Source organism: Tenrec ecaudatus, chromosome 13, assembly GCF_050624435.1.
Source record: "Tenrec ecaudatus isolate mTenEca1 chromosome 13, mTenEca1.hap1, whole genome shotgun sequence".
Classification (NCBI taxonomy): Eukaryota; Metazoa; Chordata; class Mammalia; order Afrosoricida; family Tenrecidae; genus Tenrec; species Tenrec ecaudatus.
In genome coordinates, this window is record NC_134542.1 from 87,726,346 (window position 1) to 87,750,510 (window position 24,165).

The following is a 24,165-nucleotide window of genomic DNA, read 5'->3' on the forward strand; positions in this document are numbered from 1 at the left end:
TCATCAAGACCAAGATAAAACAAATAACCCTTTCTCAGAATTCTCTAAAAACAAAAAACATGACCTTAGAATGGTCATGCTTAACGGTTCACTCAGAAATTTCACACATCTTTATTTGCTCCTCTAAACGCAGACAGCTAAGCAGAGTGGTCCAACAGGTTCTTTAGGTCCTAACGATAAACACCTGTTATCCTACTTTTAAGATGCTTCCCACAGACTCATCTGCAAAGACCTTGTGGTACTGGAGTGCTTCCATGTGTCCAACGCTAATAAGTAGTGAGCGAATAAGGCCAGTGCCATCCCTGTGGGACACCCTGGGCGCTACTGCCAATCGCACTTCAAATGATGGCCTTCATCCTGGCACACCAAGGCCACAGCACACTAGCTGTGGGCATCCTAGTTACTTGCTAGCTGTTAAATCAAGATTAAGAGGAGTGAGAGCTGTGGAGACCCAGTGCCATGGAAGAATGGGCATCTCCAAAGTGTCTTCCCTCTTTGAGCGAGTGTTGTCGAATCTCAAGGGAAAGTCCTGCAAGCAGCAGTCGTGGCTTTTGGGTCTGGCTCTGCAGGCAAGGGTGAAGAGGGAGCGGGGAAGTCAGAAATGCAGTTCTTCTCCCTGAATATGGATGCACAAAGTCGTTCATCTGAAAAGGATGACTTCTCATTTAGAGATGGCAACATTCTTGGGAAGTAAGCAGACCAAACTAAACAAGTACTACTGAAAGGGCATCAGGTGAAGCTGCTTAAGGTCTGAAATCTTTCATCATGTAAACAATCATTCTGTTTCTCTAAACTAATGATAGCGTGCCTCTAAAACTTAGCCTCATTGTATTAAAACATTTCCCAAAGACGAATTTGTAAACACACACACACACACACACACATCCCACCCCCCAGTAGGATAATCCTTAGGGATGAGCTCTGGAAGTCGTTTGCTTTAAAGTAAGATAGAACCCAGTGGGGCATTTTGGAGGCGGTTGTTTTTTCCTTGGTTTCATCCTGATGTAAATTCAGGTGAATGGGTAGTTTCAGAAAGTGGAAAGGAGAGTAAGGTAGATAGCTCGCTTGCTATCGTCCCCATGATACTGCATCCAAAAAAAATGTATGCACCCATGTTAGCGCATGTAAGCACGGGCAGCTCATTCTCGGGAGCTCCAGCGTGGCAACACTGGCAAAGAAAACACCAGCAGTTAGGTTGCACAAAGCGGCTTTGCTATGAGATCTACAGAAAACCGCAGGGGCTGACTGCTGATCAGACTTATGCATACACAGCCTCGCCCCATTTGCTTCTCAGTGCTTGCATTTCGTTAGGGTCTTTTCGTTACTCCCTATGCTACTAGGTCTCAGAAAACACTGTCCGTTTTTTAAATATCGAGAGTTAGGAAGCTTAGAAAGACTAAGATGCTTTTCTCCTCTCCTTTTAACACAGTGGTTCTCAACCTTCCTACTACCGCGACCCTTTCATACAGTTCCTCATGCTGTGCTGAACCCCCAACCATAAAATTATTTTTGTTGCTATTTCATCACTGTCATTTTGCTACTGTTATGAATCAGACAACCCCTGTGAAAGGGGCAGTGTACCCCAAAGGGGTCATGACCTACAGGTTGAGAACTGCTGTTTTAACAAAAGATGTAAGAAAGAGTGGAACTCATGATCCAAATCAAATGAATGACTTTGTTCTTTAAGTATTTTAGCTTCTCTTAGGCCATTCTATTCCTTTGGTCTATGGATGCTGTTTGCGTTATTTAAATTTGCTTCTGGTTGTAAATGTGTAGTCGCAAGCCCCTCTAATTGGGCACAGAGGTCATCTTTTAAATATGGCAAGAAACCACATGGTCCAGGTTTGCGACTGAACTTCCTTCAATGAGATGGAAATACCAATGGTTTAGACAAGGAGCGTTCCTGAGGGTGCACCAACCATGGTATTCTGTAGGGGCAGTAAGTGGAAAATCAACCACAAGGTCAGACAATGCCAATTTTTCGTAACCCTTGAATTATGGGCCCCTGGGATAGAGTATCTGAAGCGGAGCCTGCCTTCAAGAACCTGGAGCCATCAGCAGCTTCGCAGCTGAGAGAGACAGGAAAAATGAAAAAAACATTGCTTCAGAAAAAGCATCAAAGTGCAGATGCCAACAGTCACTGTTTTGTTGTCGACTGGTCAAAGTTTTATTTCAGAGCGGCCACCGTTTTCTTTCTGCCAAACTTTTAGAAAGCACAGCCCTCATCTGGAAAATTAGGATTTCTAAGAAAGCAAAACTGTACCAAGGCAAACAAGTGAAGACACGGATCATGCGTTCCCTTCGCCAGCCTCCTGTCACTGAAAAACATCTTGAAAATTCAGAAAAGGAATGAAAGTGTCAGTCAGATTTACCACAGGTAATGAAAAGGCTCCAGGAATTGAGGGGATTCCACGGGAAGTGTTTCAACAGGCTGTTGAAGCACTAGAAGCACTAGTCTATGCCAAGAAATCTGGAAGACCGCTACCAAAGACATCCATATTTGTACTCATCCCAAAGAAAGGTGACCAGACAGAATGCACAAATGATTGAACAATAGCAACGATATCGCATGCTAGTACTATTTGTTTAATGATCATCCAAGAATGGTTGCAGCCACACACTGACAGGGGGCTACCAGTGCTCCAGGCCAGATAGAGAAGGGGACGTGGAACGGGGGATATCATAACTGATATCAGGTAGATTTGGGCTGAAAGCAGAGAATGTCAGACATACAGAAATAGGCTTATTTGTGTTTCATTGACTATGAAAAGGCATTTGACTGTGTGGATCGTAACCATCTACGGACGGACACAGCCTTTAAAAGAATGGGAATTCCAGAACAATGTATTATGCTCATGCAGAACCTGTCCACGAGTGAAGAGGCAGTGTGTGAACCCAGCAAGAGAATATTGCAAGATTTAAAATTGAGAAAGGTGTGCATCAAGGTTGTATCCTCTCACCATATATTTTTTTCAATCTGTCTGCTGAGCAAATCATCAGAGAATCTGGCTTAAATGAAGAAAATTGTGGCATCAGGATTGAAGGAAGGATTATTAACAATCTGAGATATGCAGATGACACACCTTGCTTGCTGAAAGGAAGGAGGGCTGGAAGCACTAACTGATGAAAATCAAGGATTGCAGCCTTCAACTCAATGTAAAGAAGACCCAAATCCTCACAACTGGACCACTAGTTGTCAAGGATCTTGTATTGCTTGGATCCACAATCCATACGCATGGAAGCAACAGTCAAGAGATCAAAAGGCACATTACATTTGGGTAAATCTGCTGCGCAAGACCTTTTTAAAGGGTTGAAAAGCAAGGATGTCACTGAGGACCAAAGCCATGGTATTTTCTTTCTGTTGTTTTTTTTTTTTTAAGAACTTTGGTTTACTTAAACCATCGCATTTGTAATTTGAAATTTTTCCGTATTCTGGATGTCATTACAACAACAATAAAGAAGGACCTTCTTCGTAACAATCCACTTCTCTTCTGCTTATACAGAGAATCTCTGGGTTACGAACATCTGACTTACAGCTAATCCTACTTCACTTTTTTTAATTTAACCTTTTTATTGGGGCTCATACAACTCTTATCACAATCCATACATATGTCAATTGAGTAAAGCACCCTTATACATTCATTGCCCTCATCATTCTAGCCATGGTATTTTCAACTGTCTCGTGTGGATGTGAAAGCTGGACACCGAGTAAGGAAGACTGAATCAAGGCACTTGAATGATGGTGCTGGCAAACAATACTGAAAAGTACATGGATGGTCAAAAGGACCACAAATTCTGTCTCGGAAGAATCACAACCAGAATGCTCCTTGGTGGCACAGATGGTGAGACTTTGTCTTACGTACACTGGACATGTCACCAAGAGAAACCAGTCCCTGTAGAAGGACATCAAGCTAGGTAAAGTAAGGGGGCAACAAAAACCAGGAAGACCTTTAACAGCTGGATTGAAACAGCAGCAGGTGCAGCAATGGGCTCAAGCATAGGAACAATTGTGAGGATGGCACAGGCCCAGGGGGTTTTACATTGGTTGTACATCGGGTCGCTATGAGTCAGAATCAACTCACCAGCACCTAACAACAACAAAGTAACTTTATTTCCAATTTTCTCAGGAAGCGTCATATTGCTTTCAATCGGGATTGTATTATTTGATGGTCCCACCAGCAGTCTATGAAGGTTCCAATCTCTCTGCACCCTCTCCAGCACTTCTTTCCTGGTTCTTGAAATTTGCTATCAAATCTGGGGTGAGGTAGTATCTCATTATCGTCTGATGTGCAGTGAGATCAAGAAATCTGAGTGGTGCTGATTTTGATACAGGCTTTGGATGTAGACATCCAAGGATCGCATTTTAGTGCTTCTGAGGGTACGTATAAACTTGAGCCAGATACTTAATCGCTTCATCTTCATCTACAAAATCGGGGTTTGGGGTAATGGATGATAATAAAAATGCTTTTAAAGAACTAATAAAGAAATGAACTTGTTCTTTTAAAATTTATATATATGTGTATATATATACACATTCACACACACACACAATTTAACTGAGTCCCTGCGCACAGCTCATCTTAGGCCTGCCGCCTTCATTACTCTTTGTCGTTCCTATTTTGGTCTGCACCAATAAGCACTGGTGGCACTCTCTGGTAAGCACTGGACTGCTAACTGCAAGGCCAGCAGTTCAATCCTACCAGCTGCTCTATATTAGAAATAAGAGGCTGTCTGCTCTCATCAAGTTTTAAACCTGAGAAACCCCACAGAGAGCTGAATCAGAATTGACTCAGTGGCTGCGGGAGTCGGCAATGCTCTTTCTTCTCCCATATCTCCTCTCCTCCGCACTACCTTGCCACAGTCCCCTTAACATTCTCATGCTCACCCCCCGCCCTACCAATTAGAGAAAGTGAAACCAGCATCCTTCGGAAGTCCTGCCATTTTGCTCTGAGGCTGAAAAAATAATTTTTTTTGCATCAGAAAATTTTTCTAAACAAAGTATCACAAAAGCAAAATAACCTGCCCCACAGTTCCTTGGGAAAAAGCCGCTAAAGTTTTTCACCACTTGAATCCTAAACATCATGTTATCTGCCTGCTCATAGTTACGCCAACCTGTCCTAACTGTACTTGGCTCACATTTCAAGGGTATTTCAAGTAATTTCAAGAGCTCTGATAAGTCAGAATCCAATTCTTTTCTCTTACTATAGCTATTACTAAGAGTAAGTGAACGGGATTATTTCCGGCCAAATTCTTAATTCAATCAGACTCAAAGAAAATTAATTTTCTTTCTCAGTAGACTGCTCCATTTATAAGGTTTTAGGCTTTTATCAGAACTCAGAAGCAGCCTTTTACTTGACAAAGCTGCAGCTTAGAATGTTATCTCAGCCGAGCCTTAGACTCTAACCTTGAAACTCAAGCATGTGCCAAGAAGTTTTTCCCTGGGAAAAGTATATTTTAAATATTATTCTTCCTTTTATTCCTGAGGGCCACTATTTCTTAGGTCATTTGAGATAGAGAAGATAACATTCTTTGTATGGAGCTGTTCAGGGACGTATTACGTACAATTTCATAATATCATGAATTAATTGGTGATTTGATTCTTTTCAACAAAACAGAACAGCAAAACAGCAGTTAGCATTTACTGTGCTTCGGACACTACATTCAGTCTTTTACAACTGATCTCACGTCATTCTTAAAATATTCAAACCAGACGGGCATTATGATCAGTTGACTTAGCTACGTCATATAGTTAGTAAGCTCAACAAAGTTAGGTAATGTATCTAAAATCAGGTTATCAATAAGGTTCGTGGCAAACATTTTAACTATGGTCTCTTTTTTCCATTGGGCAAACAGAACTTTTCTATTTGGGAGCCTACAGGAGCACAATGCAATCTTTGGTTCTTATTTATAGAGCACCTTGCTTTCCAACAATCCCTTATTATAGTAGTTCCTTTAGTGAGTAATTCTTCAATTGAATTAGACAGTAATTCTTCAATTGAATTGTGCCAGACAGGGTTCCCTAGAGAGATAAAACCAGATTGCTGATAATTTATATATATATATATATACATATACATATGTATATATATAAAGAGATATATAACACAAAAAATGAACTGTTAAATTATATATAGATAGATAATTATATAAAGACAGATACAATTATATAATATATAATAATATAAAGATATTATATGATATATTATAATATGATTATTACAAATATAACATATTATAAATATATCATATAAAGATATTATATATAATTATATAAAGATAGATACAAGAAATGAACCGTTAAATTATAAAGCTGTACAAATGGCTCAGTGTAACTCACTCCTGTAAGAGAGTTGTGAGACACTGGCAGTCTGTAAGTCTTGAGGACAACCAGGTAGTCCAAAGTCTTGAGGACTACCAGGTAGTCCTCTGTAGAGAGATTTAGGCTATCCTAGCACAGGCAGCAAAGAGCAAGGCAGGTCACCAACAGTCAGCCAGGTCACCAAGAGTCAGTCCGCAACTCCAGAGATGTACATTCCAATTCTCTGGCGAGGCAGGTCTTAAAGGGGCCTCAAAGTACAGCGACACAGTCCACAGGTTAGGTGTCCCAGAGGTGGTGTAGCTTGCAAATTGAGGCACAGAACAAGCAAGGCAGCCGCACACTGGTCCGATGATCAAAGAGAAAGAGAATAGAAAGGCGAGGCTCGCCAAGCCATTTATCTCTCCGCCCTTCAATTAATCCCACATGTGTTTATCAGCCAGGCTGGCACAATAAACTATCTCGGTTCCCAATCCAAAGAAGATAAGAGCAAGTGAGTTCAGATTTGAGTTTTATTCTAGCTAGGTCAAAACCCTAGCAGGCAGTTTCATTCTGTCTAAATGTATAGCAGCCGATGCAGCTCTATGAGTTTCGGTGGTGCTGAAATCAAGCCTTCAGGGTGGTTTACATGGGTGATGGGTGAAGGAGACCTTACCTGGGGAAGACGAAACGAATGCAGAGTGCCTACAGTATTCTAAAACACCAAATTACCCCGATGGCTTGCAGACTGCACTGGCCTCAACCCAACCAGGGCACTTCTATACAGCCGACTTTCAAAGGTCATTGTCACATTATTCCAGCAATGCTTACAGAAATGCCTTTGGACAATTTGCAGAAATCCTGGATTTTGCTCACTGTACCGTTTTCACTCAAGAAGAGCAAAGAGCACAGGGCTGGGCTCTAGCCAATGAATAAAGTTCCTGATTCACAGATAATTAGAAATTTTCAATTTCCTGAGTTGGAATACCCAATTGTCTTAAATCACCATCACCCCAACCAACAAGCCTCAAGAACACAGCATCTAGAGCCAAAGCACCTGGCTCAACAGCTGTAGACTGAATGTAAGCCTTCCGAGGTCCTTAATTCTCTTGTCTCTAGAACAAGGAACGAGGCCATCTTTAGGTTCTCTCCACAGTCAAAATCATGATTCCATGACTCACTGTTCTACAGAGAATTTTCTGGGACACAGTGACTATTGATGTTAGATTCATTCTCAAAGCAACAAACAAACACACATACAAAATTATCCTTGCATTTTGACAATGAAAACACACACACACACACACACACACACACACACACACAAATCATCTTATTCTTAAGGCAGAAGTAAGTCTTTCAGATAGGTACCCGATCTTTATGAAGTCTCTGGGGGACACAAATGGCGAAGTGCTGGCTTATGAATCAAATGGCTGGTGGTTCCAACCTAGCCAGGTATGCCTTGGAAGGCATGTCTGGCATTCCACTTCTGAAGTGCCACAGCCTGGAATCTCCTACGCAGTTTTTCTATTTTGCAGACATATAGTCTCTAATAGTAGGAACTGCCTGACAGCAACTAACACCAGTGCCATCAACTGTTTGCTCTGGTGTTCATTCGACACCATTCTGCCATGGAGACAAGCCATCTTATTTTAAGGTACTGTACAATTCTCACATTCTATTACTAAGGGAGAATGTGATAAAGTGGTACTTAGTTGAGAAAAATCAACAAGAAATCTTTTTGTATCAGTCTCCTAACTTTATATGCCCAGAGTGGATTCATACTGAAGTTCTTGAGATTTATGAAGCAGAGACTGAGAGCAAAGTCTGAAGACAATGACAGGGTCAGGTTGACAACACTCTAGTATTAGCCCCTTCTGGCCTGTGTTGTTGGAGGCTGTCGGATCATTCCAATGCCCAGCTACCCCATATAAGACAACGGAACCGCCCCATAGCACTTGCTAGGCTGCATTTTTGTGAGAAAGGCGCTCAGGTGGTACAGTGGTTAAGCACTTGGCTACTTACTGAAAGGTCAGAAGTTCAAAACCACCAGGTGTTCCACAGAAGAAAGAGAGAACAGTTGGAGTCCATAAAATTGAAGGCCTTGGGAACCTTATGAGGCAATTCCACTGTCCTACAGGGTTGCTCTGAGTCAGAATCGACTCAATGGCAATGAGTTTGAAATCTCGTCAGGAGCAAGTCCAGGTCTGTTTTTCAGTGGAATGGCGGATCTGTCCAAACAATCTCCTTTTTTGGTTAGCAGTCGATCACTTAACCATTGTGCCACCAACGCTCCAACTTCAGCAAGTTGGGGAAAGTAGTTCCAACTAACCAGCTTGGAGAACCACAGAGAAGGATTAGAGATCGACCAGGATACAGTCCATATCTACTTTGGGAGAGTCCTGATTTTCACATGAAACCACACAATTGTTATGAATTGTCCATACTCAGTGCAACCAAGCAAAGCATGCTATCAAATGCACTGCTCTCCAGCTCAGCGAGCCTGAGTAAGGCAGAGGCTGCGAATGGCTACAGAAGCAGGAAGCGATCTTTCTCCCATGGAGCACAGAGGTGGTTTCGAACTGCTGATTTTGCCATTAGCAGCTCAACTCATAACCTGCTATAGTTTCTATAAATATCCTAAATGAAAACAATCTGTCTTGATTCTATTGATCCTTGTACGGTGATTCACTAAACGTCGTCAACCATCAAAGCATCAGTCTTTTAAAGTATGATGAACAATAATAAAGAAACTTAACTCGTTTAGTATGACTTGGATACATGATAAGGCTTCTAAACGCCTGAGCCTTCAAGCTAACATGTTAAAGGGGCACACTTACCCAATGTGGTTGGTTCTTAAGGAAATTTCCAGTTCTCTTAGCACTTGTGTGGATTCTTGAACACGCCGCCTGAATTTCTGTAATTCAAGAAAATAAATCCTCGTGAAACACACTTTACCAACTGCTATAATTGCAGCTTAATTATGTTTAACCTAATATGACACAAACAGTTGTGCTTCAAAAGTAGCGTGGTAGTTACATAATCTCATGTCAACCTGAGGATATGAAGAGTGAAGGGGTGGAATCCAGCCTGTCTATCAGGTCACAGCTGATGATGCTTTCTTGTGGGTGTGGCCTTCTCCTGAGGATTCTGGGAACTTCCTCTTTCTCCCTGGAGGAGGGCCACTCTCTCTCTCCTGCTTCTCCTTTCTGCTGAGGAGCCAGCCTCAGAGAGACAGAGGAGCCAGCACTGAGATGCTTCCACCGGCATTGGGTTCACAAGTCTTTACACCCACCGGCCTGTGATCTTCATGCGCTCAGCCCCATTGCATGTGGCTTTGCAAGTCTGAAGAGGAATTTATAGACTTGTATCAAACATATGGGCTAATAATGTGAGACTTATGAACTGGATCTGGACTGGGTTGGGATGTTTTCTCAATATACAATTGTTCCTTGATAAAAACCTCTCTTACACATATATTAATGTCCCTGGATTTGCTTCTCTAGTCAACTGGATCAACGGAAGTAATTTCCTCAAATATTTTTTCCCGAAACTGCACACATTTTCTCATCATATAGCAGGTTATGAGAAATGACTGTAAAAATCACATATTTCATGGAATACACATCTTTGGGTACAATGATTGCTTCCTACACCATGTATGCAACAACATTCAACCACCATGTCTACTGGCAGGGCCACCAAGAACACAGCAGGGTTGAAGACTCCTTTAAGAGCACTCACAGAGCTCTGCTTATCGTTGTACTCACAGCTGTGATTTGTTACAGTGCAGGTCCACAAAGCAGACTCAGCCAGGGGATCAGGTTTGTGAGGCCGATCTGAAGGAAACCAGGCATGAGTTTCCACGTGTCCTCTCCCAGTGGAGTGACAGCAAATGTGAAATGTGGCCACCAGGAAAACTCAGGAGAGGCTCTGTACTGCTGGGGCTGGTCACTTAGGCACCCTCTGCTAGAGCATTCAAAAATGCAGATTTCCAGAAGGGAGCGAGTGTTGCACTTCAATGTATCATTGGCACAGCTAAGGCACAGTGAGACATCCTTCATCAGGGAATGTGGGAACAATCTAGAAATCCAAGTTCCCAGATGCCAGCCAAAGAGTCTCCTTGCAAGCAGGCAATGTGGAGCCTGCTACGACAAATCTCTGTACAACCGGACACATTTCAAAAGTAAGCACTCACAGTCACCACTTTTCCAGAGTGTTCACTGAGAGGTTCCTCCTCTGGAACACCCTCCGCCGGATGCCATCCTCAATCTGGAATGCCCACCTTCACCCCTGGTCTACCATAATCCCACCACTTCCAGCACTCCCTTTGGTCTTCTCTCATCAATGAATCTTCTCTGATAATATGTTCATCTCTCTACGCTCCATACTTTAAAAATCATCACGATATCAAAGGTTTCATTTCATATGCGTTCCTGGATAAAATAAACCTTTTCTGCAAAAAAATATGTATTCGCACGGGTAACTTCTCAGACCACACGGGAAGAGGAACCGTCGATATGCAGCGTCTTCTTGAAGAGTTCTACACTACTGTGTGACAGACCCATCACTTTATGCCTCAAGATGCCAGCACTCATCTCCCACGGCCGCCACAACTGGACAGCCCAGCTCCTGGTCTCTGGTGGCGACTCCCATAGCTTGGGAGAAGAGTTCCCCAGGGCTCGAAGGAAGGGAAAGAGGCTGAGATTGAGGCTCCCAGGCAGTGGCTGGAAGAGCCACAGCCCAGGGGAAGATCTAGTACCACGGTGAAGCCATGGAGCACAGCACTCTGCATGCACGGGCTCCTGGGACCTTGTTCTCTTTCTTCTGAGGGCTCCTTGCTTCTCCACCAACTGCTTCTCCAGGGCCTCATGAAAGCAAACCATCTCAGTTCTCAACCTGTGGGTCGCGACCCCTTTGGGGGTCAAATGACCCTTTCACAGGGGCCACCGATTCACAACAATAGCAACATTACAGTTATGAAATAGCAAAAAAAAAATTTTATAGTTGCAGGTCACAACATGAGGAACTGTATTAAAGCGTCGTGGCCTTAAGAAGGTTGAGAACCACTCTTCTAAGGTATAATCCAGATATGGTGGAATGTACGGAGGGAAATTATCCTGAAAGAGATTTTTTGTTTTTTTAAGAAGGCACTCACTCCGCCCCACCCCCCTTTCAAAAAAGGCCTAAGGAAACAGAAGAGTCATCTGCAGTCTGATCCAGTCCAGCTCCCTGGACACTAAGGCCACTTCAGAACAGTACGGAGTCGTACAAGATGAGTGCATAAGAGGCTTTCTCACTGGCCTCTTCCTAAGAAGAGGAAAGTCAGGCCTAGAGCAGGAGGGAGTCACTGGGGGCAATGCTGCAGCGGGTGACGGAAAGGAAGAGAAAGGAGACAAAATATTTTTCTGGTATTTTTTAAAGGAAGTTAAGACCTGCGGTTACACAGCTGAGACAGCTATCATTTCCAGCTGTGCTGGCTGCTCCAAAGTGGACGTTTCCGAGTTAGGGTCACGAGTCTGAGGATGATTAGGTTGAGTTGTATCCCCCACCCCCACCCTGCTCCCCAAGATGTTGTAATGAAGTCCTAATCTCAGGGACCTCCAAATATGACTTTGTTTGAAAATAGTTTTGAAGATGTTATTAGTTAACTTGAGGTCATATTAAATTAAGATCAGTCCTAATTCTAAATGAGCAGAATCCTATAAAGGGACACAGACAGATGCAGAGAGGAAATGGACATGTAATGATGGAAGCAGACATTGGAGTTTGGCTGCCATACATACTCTAAGGAATACTGTGGCTACCAGAGCTGGTTGGCACAGTGCTTAGGCAAGGTCAGCAGTTCAAAACCCTCGGCCACTCCTTGGGAGAGCAAGGGTTTCCACTTTCGTAAAGAGTTACAGACTTGGAAACCGACAGGGGCAGTTATACCCTGTCCTATAGGGTTCCTATGAGTCAGAACTGACTAGATGACAGTTTGTTACCAGAAACTGGGAGCTATAGGAAAGGATCTTTCACCAGAGCCTTCAGGGAGATATTGGCCCTGGTGATACCCTGGATTCAGATTCCAGCTACCAGACTCTAAGAAAATAATACATTTCTGTTGTTTTCAGCCACCAACTTTCTGGTACTTTGTTACAGCAGCCACACAAAATTAACCTTGAGGCTATCTGCACATGTAGCCATTAGTAAACCATTCAATGTACAAGCTGCATGGTCAGGTCTCACGATACTGAATCTGGTCTTATTCACTGTTGATCTTGGCCTTTACTGGTTCCCTAACTCTGCCTTATGCTTCCCAGGGAAAGGCTGTTCCTTAGCTACATCATCATCCACAAGGCTTGCAGGGTAACCTTGAGGATGTAACAAGAGTTATTTTTAAGAGGGGTTTCTGCTGAAGGACTATGAGATGCATATTGAAACAAAATAACCAAAGCAAAACTCTATAAGGAAATGGCAGTAACAGCAGCAGCCGCCAACATTTACCCTTTGAAAGTGTGGATTATGCCATCTCAAGAATGGGAGGACCTGCAGACTGGGTTCTGGCATAGCGCAGAGATCCTTGGCGTCTGCTTCTCTGACACATAAATAATGAGTGCTAACACTTTGCACTGCTACAATGTATCCAGAATACCTTCCAACAGCCCAGAGAGAAATCGCGGGCCTGTGGGGACCAGCAGAAAGGAACCAGGTAGGATCTGCACCAGCCTCACTTCCCTTCCCATGAAATAAGAGACTCTGGGATGAGCCCATGGAGGCAGCTGAGCCCAGGCAGAGGCAAACAATAGGTTTCGTTTTACAAAGGCAGCAGTCAGGACCAGACTCCTTTCTTCATGGTCTGCAGTCCCCCTCACCCCCCCCCTCCCGCCTTTTTCAGGCTAGACATGAGCACATCCCTCAGTGCACAGACTAATAAGCCCTGATAGCAAAAGAGGCGGTTGGTTTGGCAAGTTCTGGTCATAGAGATATCTAATTTAGGCGATTCCTTCCCTGACCTAGAGGGTTTCAATTTAAAACTATTCAGAAGAAAATCTAAATAGAAGGTGCTTAAGAAACTTTTTTTTTCCTCCCGAAAGAGAACAAATCTTCTCTTCAATTCCAACAAAAAAGATTAGCCAACGAAGTCTCTGAAACTCCAGAGGAGGTTGCAGGAAGCCTGCTCAAGTTTAAAGCCCAGATCTCAAATCCTCTTTTTGACTCTCCGGCCAAAATACAGCTGAGACCCTTAAACTCATCTGAGCTGCAAGCATGCCTGCTCCCAAAGAAAACGCGCTCTCGCTCCCTCGCCAGGATGCAAGTCTTAGATTATGTTGAGTGGAACAGAGCGTCTTCGCCTACAACTTCCTGACAGCCATCATCCTAAAGCCAGTGGTTCAATAGCCATCTTATATCATTCTTTAAAAGCTAAGTGATGGCTTTTGAAAGAGGAGGCAGAGACCCAACAAGGTCACTCAGGTGCACTCACCCAGAGCAGAGCAGGGGGTTCAAAACGAGGATCTGCCACTACGCCATCTTTCATCATGCCCTTTGGATTTCTGAGGGAAGGAAATACTTTCTGGGGAGGTCTCTTGTTGTTGTTGAACAATCATTTTCTCTGCCTCGAGTCAGAAGTAATCAATGGGAAGAGGGGGCTGTGCCAGGAGGCCGAGTCAACTTCTCTGGCTTTACGGGGTCTGAGGCCTGGAATCCAAGAAGTGCTTGCTCGCTAGTCATGGTTTACTTTTTCTCTCTTTCTTCTTGCCTGCTCTCTCTTCAGAATTTGAAAAATGTTGAGCCCATTGTTTGGGGGTGGAATGTATGCCGTTCCAGCAACCAGTTCTGTGGGAGGCTGAATTGAGATGGCAGTCTTGTGCACAAAGACGGGCAGCTCCCTCAGGGCGCACAGCGGGGCACACCGCGCTGGGGTCTGTCCGTACCAGCCTGCAGGTGTGCCCGCTGGAGGAGTTCTGAAAACATCCTAGCCTCTTATGCCCCTTTCCCTTTCACCCTCTCTCATCTCATAGGAATTAAACAATGGTCTTACTTAAGGAGGCCTGACTCAAAAAAAAAAAAATCACATTCATGGCCATCAAGTAGATTCTGACTCACAGCGAGCCTATAGGCAGGGAAGGACTGCTCCTGTGGGTTTCCAAGATTCTAACTTTTTAGGGGAGTAGAAAGTCCAGTCTTTCTCCCATGAAGAGGCCTGCCAGCAGCTCTTAAAGAAAAGGAGCCTGTATATGTCAATGTTGTGTGTGTGTGTGTGTGGGTGTGTGTAGTAACTCAGTGATTCAATAACCATGGAAGGTGACTCCTTTTACAAGGAAACACACTCCCCCCCACCCCCGCCCCGAAACACACTTCTAAACACACTCTTCTAAATATGCTCTTGCGTGACGTGGATGCACGCGCGCACACAAGCGCACACACACACACACACGAGCAAAGCGTCAGGATACTATCCAAAAGGAAATGACAAGTATTCTTTTCTGCTTGATTTTCTTTTTTTAAACTAGAAGATGATGGATAATGAAGGAAAAGGGGAAGATTGGAACAGCAACAAAAACAAGAGCCTTGCAAAACAGGGGGGAACCAGGAAAAAAAGGAGGCTCGAGCTGAAAACAACAGAGGGAAAGCGGCTCCCGCGGACGGTCAGTGGAAACAAGTGCTATCTGGAGATGAGTCCCTTTCCCTGTCTTGAGCAAGGACAGTGCTGCCCTGAGCCATCCCTAGACCGATCAGGGCCCGCAGGGCTGTGCCAGGCTGCAGGCTCTACCGCAAGGCATCGGTTTAAACCAATTGTGTGGCGACACAAAGCAGGGCTTGTTTGTGAAAGAAGAGACGTGGTTGGGAAGGGAGGGGCTATTCTCCTATTCTCTCCTTACCTTCGTGGGGGGTGGGGGTAAGAGAAGCTGCTAAAAAGCATCAACACAGGATGTGTGCGCACAGCTGGCCTGACAAAGCCCAGTTATTTTTCAAGGTCTCTGGAAATGCACCAAGGCATGAAAGGCAAGGCGTCCCTTCACAAGGCCTGCTTCCCGGGACGGGGTGGGGGCTAAACACTCAAGTCGCTGTGAGTTGGAATCGACCCCACAGCACTGGGTTTGGTTTTTTTCCATTTAGAAAAACACCTCTGGACAGGACTCACAAGCCTGTGTAAGTGGAAATGGAAGTGACTTACTAACCGTGGGGCGTGCGTGACTCCCTTTACAAGGAAACACACTTCTAAACATGCTCTTGCGGGAGAAGGGTGGCGTTTTTCTTTGTCTCCTTGACGCTGTTGGTCTCCAAAGGTGGCTTTCCTGGAGGGTCCGGCAGGCTGTCAAGTGAAGGAAGGAAGGCCTTCCAACGCAAGAGTTTTCTGCCAGCCAACCAGGAAACGACAACAAAGAGTGGAAGCAAATCCATCTTACCTTCCTGGTTACAGCTGGATCCAGATAGCCTTTGAGCTTTTGAATATATGTATGGGGAGGATTCTTCACCTGGAATCGTTCCTGCAAGAAGAACAAAGTGGAGAGGATGAACACTGGGAAGGTGCCCATCCACAGACCGACTGCACCCGCCAAAGGAACACAGCCCTGCAAAGAATCCTGTGTGCACTGGCTGTGCTGATTCACTTTGGCGCATGTTAGCAGCCTCATTCCACATAGGAAATAGATGAGGTGATAAAACTATGCATACAATTACAGAGATTAAGTAGATACAAACCAGACCCCTGGGTGGCTGCAAACAGGAGGTTTGCAATGACTACTAATCTTAAAGCTTGACAGTTCAAACACCCACCACCATCCCCCGCCCAGGGGGGTTCACAGAAGAACAATCTGCTTCTCTAAAGAACAAGAGAACCTGTTCTGGAGGTGAACAGCCTCACTACCATGCAACATGCCTTGGAAATGGACCGCTGCAGGTGCACTTAGGTTAAAATTTAGTGCACTCCCGTTTGCTCTTCCTTATGACCCATTTAAATTTGTTCTAGTTTTTTTTAATATTGTTTGCATTCTTTTTGATTGAGGTTTTAAATGTTTACTTTGTTACTCTTGTTAATTTGCTGTTGCCTTTGTTTTTTAATGTTTTTCTGTATATGAAACCCAGGATAGGTAAATCTACAGTGAAAGTCATTGGACTGATGGTTCCTTAGGGGTCTGGCCAGAGGTTGAGGGGAAATAGGGAGCTAGTAACAATGAGGACAAGAATGAAGAAAACGTTCTCAAGCCAATTGTGGTGACGACCGCACTATCCTTCTTGATGTGACTGAACTATTGAATTGTGTGGTATGTGAATTATGTGATCAAAAACTGTTGAGGAAGAAAAGATATTTTCTTCTACCCCGTAGCCCATGTGCCCTTAACTAACACTAACACTAACACACACACACACACACACACACACAAAATGTTGAATACCTTTGAGATGATTCATAAAAAGAGTGGCCCTATAAGAAAGCACAACCACACATGCATATGGTGGGGCTGCAAAAGGTCATGGAAAAAAATGGAATTATAAGATAATGGAATTTTTCCACAAACTTTTTGAAAACCCCTCAAATGGATATGTTTGATGTGTATATAGGAGTCTTGGTGGCATAATGGTTATGCATTGAGCTGCTATACACAGGGGCAGCAGTTCAAAACCACTAGAGCTCCAAGGAAGAAAGATGAGGTTTTCTACACCCATAAGCTTTACAGTCTCATTTCTGAATGAATTTCTACCCAGCCTTTGATGAACCACACTCTGGATAAAGCACTATGATGACCTTAAATGCTGACCTTCCAGGGAATATGACATCCTCCAAGGGCCACACCAGAAGAACTCATCTTGGAAACCTGACTGAACTGGACCCTACCTCAAAACTACCTGTACCTTTGGACTTAGGGCTCAGTGTCCCTGATGGGGAAGGATGCAAAGGATGGCTACCCCAAGACGGTGGAAATGGCAGTCACTGGGCCTTGGGTGGGACCTCTAGTTTAGTGGAACCCAGAACCACAATATATTTAGTACCTCAATGCTCCCCTTGCATCAATATGACAGGTATCTAATAGGCAAGGATTGCCCTCGTAAGGAAGGTTACAGGAGATGTTCTAATTGCACCAACCCCTAGGCTCAATGTAAATAGAGCTCATTTAAGGATTCAATCTGCGCACAGCAACAACTCATGGGTTTCAGTTTGTGGCTGAACTATACTCAAATGAACTCCTCAACAGTACCTTAAATTGTGGGTTTTATCAATGCAATTGCCTTATACCCCGGGGTGATGATTGACAATGTTTTATTTGTTTTTGTCATAAAATGATAATATGACCTGTAAAAATCAAAGTTGTTCATAACCTGTGAACGAGCAGATGGATTCTGGGCTCCCACATAATTCTAGCCCCAATCCAAGAACACTTAGATCTGATAACATGGCCCTGCCTGATACTCGCCTTCACAAAGAGATCACTGAATATAAGGCTGCTGCAGCAAGTGCGGTGAAGAAAGCTGATGGTGCTTGGCTATCAACTGGAATAGTGTCTGGGTCTTCGAGGCTTGTTTTCAAACAAGTAGCCATTTAAGTGAGGCATTAACTAAGTCCACATGGAAGAAGCACATCACATGGAAGATGTGTGATCCAAAGATGACAAATAACAAAGTCCAAATATGATACAAGGAAAAGCATCAGAGCTTAAATTGTGAACACTCAATTCACAGAAGGCTATGGAGGACAGTGGGATCCCAAAAACCATCTGCAGAGTGTATAGTCAGATTAAGCCTCTGGCTGATCGTCTCTAGTCACAGGCAGGTGACATGCATAACTTTACTATCAGACAGAGATTAAAACTTGATTATGGTGGCTGGAACTATAGTCTAATAGGATACTTGTTCAGTTGACGTCCCTCTTGACCTAACCTAAATTTTCTCTAAGGTTAAATATTTCTTGCTTGTTCCATAGTAGCAATTTCCTCTCTGCTTTTAAAAAAATATTGCAGGTAGCCTTTTCTTTCTTATTCATTTTACTTATTTTTACATTATTTTTTTTCTGTTTCATTTTGTTGTTGTTTTTTTGGTTTTTTTTTTTTTCGTTTCTGAAGAACAGAAAAGGGGTGAATGTGTAGAGACAATAACTGATGCAATGGTTTATCCATGACAAGGCGGGAGAGGTTGGGGTGCACACAATGAATGAGGGAGGATGCACTAGAACTGATTGTGAAATCAGTTGTAATTACAACACTTTTTAAAGGTTACTAAACTGTGGAAGTGCATGATATGTGAGTTTTATATCAATAATTGTTTTTAAAGAGGTACCATTTCAAAAACCCACAGGGGCAGTTCAGAACATAAACCCATAAGGTCACTATGAGTTGTCATCGACTGGAGTTTGTTTTGTTTTTGGTTTTGTTTTGGTTGTCATTGGTGAGTTTTTTTTGTTTTGGGTTTATGTATGTATATGCATAGAGGGAGCCCCGGTGATGTGACAGTTCAGCACTTGACTACTAATCACAGGGTTGGTGATTAAAAACCAGCTGGTCTGTGGGAGACAAGGCATGGCAACCTGCTCTGGTAAAGAGTAGAGCCTTGGAAACCCTATGGGACAGTTCTGCTCTGTCATACGGTTTATCACTCTCAGTTTAAAACCTATCGGACAGGACCCAACAACATATAGGTGTATACGTCTACAGATATGCACATATATGCATACATGCACAAACATCTATCTCTCAATCTATGTATACATATATCTGTGAAAGGAAATAATTAACATAAAAGTCAAGAAGGAGGTCTTATTGGGAGGAAAGGTTTTAATCAAGATGGAAAATAGAGAGCACTCCCAAGAGGCTGGCAATGTTTGTTCTCTGTTCCCTACCTGAGAGCAATGGAATCCTTAAAATAGACACATTCACTGGTCCTGGGGATTGGATTACAGGCAAGTCTAAATTTAATCAACTCAGAATTTTTCACATGTACATCATGCTTGCCAAAGCAGAGGGGCAGCGGAAAATAGGAAGGCCTTCAACAAATCGACACAGTGGCCTCAACAAAGGGCTCAAACCCAGAGGCAGTTGTGAGGCTGGTCCAGGCCTGGCCAATGGTTCATGATGCTGTGCACAGAGAGGGTCACTCAGGACGGAAGTGAACGGATAGCACCTAGCGACGATGACAACTTTCCTCTTGCTATCCCTTTTCCTCAACTCTTTGAGTTCTTTACTCATGGCATTCCCAAAGAGAAAGTACAGAAACGTAACATCTTAGAACAAAAAATGAACGGGCACTAGCGGTACTTCTCAGAAAACTCAGCCTACGCACAGGGATTCAAAGAAGACCATTAGGAAATCTTAATTATGTTTCTAAAACTTAAAGTTGTTTGTCTAATCTCAAGCAAAGCTACTGTTGAGATATAAACCCAGTACCTGACTCCCCAAACCTTTTATTTCTGTCTTCCATATGGTTTGTAGAGCAATGAAATCTTGGGGCAAAATTTGTGAGAATTTTAGCATCTTGCCAGAAACATGGATTTTAAAAAGTCTTGGGTAGATTATAGGCATCATATTCATTTAAGTTATGTTTCTCTTTAACTACTAGAGTTTTTTGGTTTTACACTGAGACTTAAAATTGTCTTTGACTGGCCTAAAGTTCGCCATTAGCCTCACTTTCCAAGCTGCTTCATCTGCCACGTGCTGTTTTTCCAACAATTAATGACTAACTTCTCCATACCACTGGTATGAAGTCCTCAACTTGAATTATATTATATAGAAGAAGCATAAGGGGACGTCAAAATGTTTTTGGACAAACAGGATGAGGAGAGAATGGAATTTTTCCACAAAAAAATTTTGGGGTTTCTACTCCTGTAAAGAGTTACAGTTGAGGAGAGGAGCCAGTCAGGATGCAGTGCAGCAATGATGAAACATACAACTTTCCTCTAGTTCCTAAATGCTTCCTCCCCCGCCACTATCATGATCCCAATTCTACCTTACAAATCTGGCTATAACAGAGGATGTACAATGGTACAGAAAGGAACTGGAAACACAGGGAATCCAGGACGGATGATCCCTTCAGGACCAGTGGTGAGAGTAGTGATACCGTGAGGGTGGAGTAGAGAGGGGGAACTGATTATACGGATCTACATATAACCTCCTCCCTGGGAGACGGACAACAGAAAAGTGGATGAAGGGAGATGTCAGACAGAATAAGATACGGCAAAATAATAATTTATAAATTATGAAGGATTCATGAGGGAGGGGGGAAAACTGAGGAGCTGATGCCAGGGACTTACACGGAGAGCAAATGTTTTGAGAATGATGAGCGTAACGAATGTACCAATGTGCTTTACACAACTGATGTATGTATGAAGAGTTATATGAGCCCCAATAAAATGATTAAAAAAGCAAAAGTTACAGTCTTGGCCTGTCCTATAGGGTAGCTATGAATTGGCATCGACCCGATGGCAGTAAGTTTTTAGAGTTTTTGTGTTATTCTTACAGATGAAACATAAACACCATATTCTTTAATCATCGTGATTTGTCAACATGAAATGCTAGGCCATTGGAACGAGCTTTTTCAAACAAAAATTTCCATTCTAAAATTGACTGTAGCGATGATTGTATACCTATGTGATTGAAATGTTGAATTGCATGATATATGAAATGTATGCCAGTAAACGTTTAAAATGAAATAAAGATCTCCTTCAAACGTCTAAATTGAGCAGTATCACCACCAATCTGAACTCCTGCCATTTATTTGTATATGTGATGAGGCATTCTTCATAGAAAGTTTCAGAACCCAAAACATCAATTATCTGAAGTTTCCCACTGTTCCCATTCAACACTCAAAGAAGAGACCTGCAAGCCTGCACTATTCATATGTGCACCACTGCCGTGGGGTCCACTCCAACTCTCCTACCGCAACAACACTGAGGAGGACTGCCCCTTCTGCTCTCGGAGGCTGTATGTCTTTGCTGGAACAATCAATCTCATTTTTCTCTTGAGAAGGGACTGGTGGGTTCGAACTGCTGACCTTGAAGTCAGTGCCTCAACTGGAGCCATGGTGGTAAGCAGTTGGCTATCTGGAGTCTAGCCTAAAGTTTGAGCCTACCCAATAGCTCTTTGAGAGGAAAGCTGGCAATTTGCTTGCAATATGATTACAATTGAGGGCTATGAGTTGAAATCAACTCAGTGATCCCCAACCAACCAGACCCTATAAATCACAATGGGAGGGAGGTAGAGTGGAAGAGAGAAGGAGACCAAACCTTACACATGGGGTCTTTATTATGTTTTAATGCTGCTTGCAAATATTTTAATAATTTAGGGTGTTAGAAATTCAATTTCTATTCAGTACTATTCTCTGTTAATGATCAGAAAATCTCTCCACTGCTAAAAATGACTTTGTTTATACAAGCCTAAGAACATAATTATCTTTTCATCTGGGGAAGCACTTTTTGTGTCTCAGAGATTCATTTACCTTTTAATGGCCCTTCATAACTTCATGTCTTCAGACTTCTTACCTCATTCAAATCTCCTGCTACCTGGCAGGTAAATATTATCCCTGGTATACTGATAGTGGAAATGGAGCTCAGGCATTAAATCACTTGTCTAAGATCATATCTCTTTAAATAGCAGATCAAGGACTCAATTTCAGGTTCTAAAGCTGTCTGACCATGGGTTTTCCATGACACTGTGATAAACATGCTCATCTTGACTTTGTGACAGTGTATGAGGCTTTTCAAGGGTAGAAATATATGCTATTTACTTTGAATCCTAGTGTGTGCACCTGACTCATGCTATGGTATCTTCAATCACCTGAAACTCCTGTGAGAAGTGGACAAGTAAATAAGACAGAAGAAGATCCGGTGCTTTTGAATTAGGGTGCTGGCAAGGCATCCGGAATAAGTGTACCTTGGACTGCAGAAGAATGAACAAACCTGCCTTGGAAGCAGTAGAGTACAGTCTCAGGACTGCTATCAGGAAAGCCCCTTCTGAAAGAAGGATGCCACGTTTCGTAATAGAGAGGTCAGCAAAAAAGAGGAGGAGCCTCAAGGAGATGCACTGACAGCGCGGCTGCCACACAGGCTCAAACAGACCAGCAACTGTGAGGCTGGTACTGGACGGAGCAGTGTTTCATTGGTCCTTAGGATTGTTCAAAGAATTACATTTCTTTTCCATCCCCTCTATTAGTCATTTCACTCAAATTATGGGTAATTTTCTAAGCGTTTTAAAGTACACAATGAGGTTACAAACACCCTGTGCAGGCACATAACAAATGGGTTCCGTGCTAGACATAAGTCAGCCAACTCGGGGAATGCAATGTTACAGATAAAGGGCGCTTGCTGACAAGCCCGTTCTGTGTCTCTATGGCTCTGAAACCATTTGATACCTTTCTTAATTTGATGTTTCTCGTTAACTCATTCCACTAAGGTTTACACTTCCCTGGCCACCAGGAGGGTCACAGTGTCTGCACATTGGTCTGTCCTGCAGATAAGACAATGACAAAGCATTTTCTGAACTCACCTTACTAAGGGGTTCAAGTCTACTGCAAACCAGATTAGAAAACCAGGCCATTCTGAAACGGAACTCAATGAAGGGGTAGCGACAAGAGTGTGTGAGTTAATGAGGTAAGCTGCAGTCTGTGGAGCCCCCACTTCAGCTGCTCTGTTAGACTCCAATAAGGGGCTGTAGGTTCCCTCTAACACCTCCCTCACTCCTGCCCTCTAACACCCCCCTGCCTCCACTCCAATCAATGAAGTTTGTCATTAAATGCCTTGCTGCACAAAAAAGTTTGCAACTGGAGGATCAGCAGACAAAAGTGATCCTCCTTCTCCATGTATATAACTACATGAGAAATTACTTAATTAAGGTTAATTTGCTTTTAGCTAAATGCACACCAAGCATGTTATAACCACTTCTGCCCCATAAATCATACTTGGACAAGCAACTCCAGAATCAAACAATCGCATTTGAGTTCGTCTCATACCTCAACACTCTGAGGTTTCAGGAAAGACATCGTGGTGAGACGTCTGGGGGGAGAGAGGAAAGCTCTAGGAATTGAATCCCGCTTGAGCACAGCCTCTGCTGAGCTGCTTTCCCAGTTTAGGATGGCTGCAGGGTGACTGGCTCTGTTTACCCAGAGTGTTAGTGGAGCTATATTAGCTGCTGAAACATGTCACCATCCTATCATTATTAACGATACGCTGATGCTGTAATATTCACTTTAGATAGCGAAAAAATTCAAGGGGCCTTTGCTTTTACGCACATAAGCTCACCCCACTTGAATGTTTTTCTTCCTAGAGGATGGAAGTATTTGGGCTTCCTTCCCAAAGGCTGAGTAAGCAGACTGTAGCCTTGAAACGAGCCATACGTGCAGCCAGCATCGCCGCTGTCAGTGAGCACTAATCTGCAGGGCTTAGCATGGTGCCAAAGGCTCCTCAAATTGACAGTGACAGGAAGAGACCACATCCTCAAGGGGTTCATCCTCTAGAATGGATAATGCTGACGTGAGTAGACAGGGAGAAGCAACCACGAGAATAAAACACAGTATTAATATTGAACATAAGCAGAAAAGACCTCAACAATGTAAGAGAGCCCAAGAACAGTATACTTGGGAGGAGGGCTAAAGACCAATATCAGGACTCAGAAGGTGGAGCTAGAGCCAAGCAGACCATCTCAGCCCTCCCAGGTGTGACTATCACACAGGGAAAAGTAAATACCCCCCAGGAATTGAGAGTGGACCAATGTCCCCAGAGGGACACCTATTTCCTCATTCTCCCAACATGATGAAAAAACAGATCCTGAAAGTTGATACAGGTTGCACAACAGCCTTATCCACAGAAAGCATGCCCAAGTATTCATGCAGGGGGAAAAACCACAGGAGAGGGCAATTTGGAGACATTGAGGGAAAATTATAAGACACTATTTACCATAACA

General features: G+C 43.3%; 1 protein-coding gene across 7 annotated transcripts in view; it reads right to left on the reverse strand.

Moving 5' to 3' along the window:
* The window catches only part of FMNL2 (formin like 2), a 336,609-nt gene that overhangs the window by 91,980 nt on the left and 220,464 nt on the right, over positions 1–24,165 (reverse strand). For all 7 annotated transcript variants that reach the window (XM_075529752.1, XM_075529754.1, XM_075529753.1 and 4 more), the window contains exons 3-4: positions 15,691–15,771; positions 9,136–9,212 (exon numbers count right to left, since the gene is read on the reverse strand). In XM_075529752.1, the coding sequence (XP_075385867.1) occupies positions 9,136–9,212; positions 15,691–15,771 (158 nt within the window). The remainder of the gene's footprint in view (positions 1–9,135; positions 9,213–15,690; positions 15,772–24,165) is intronic.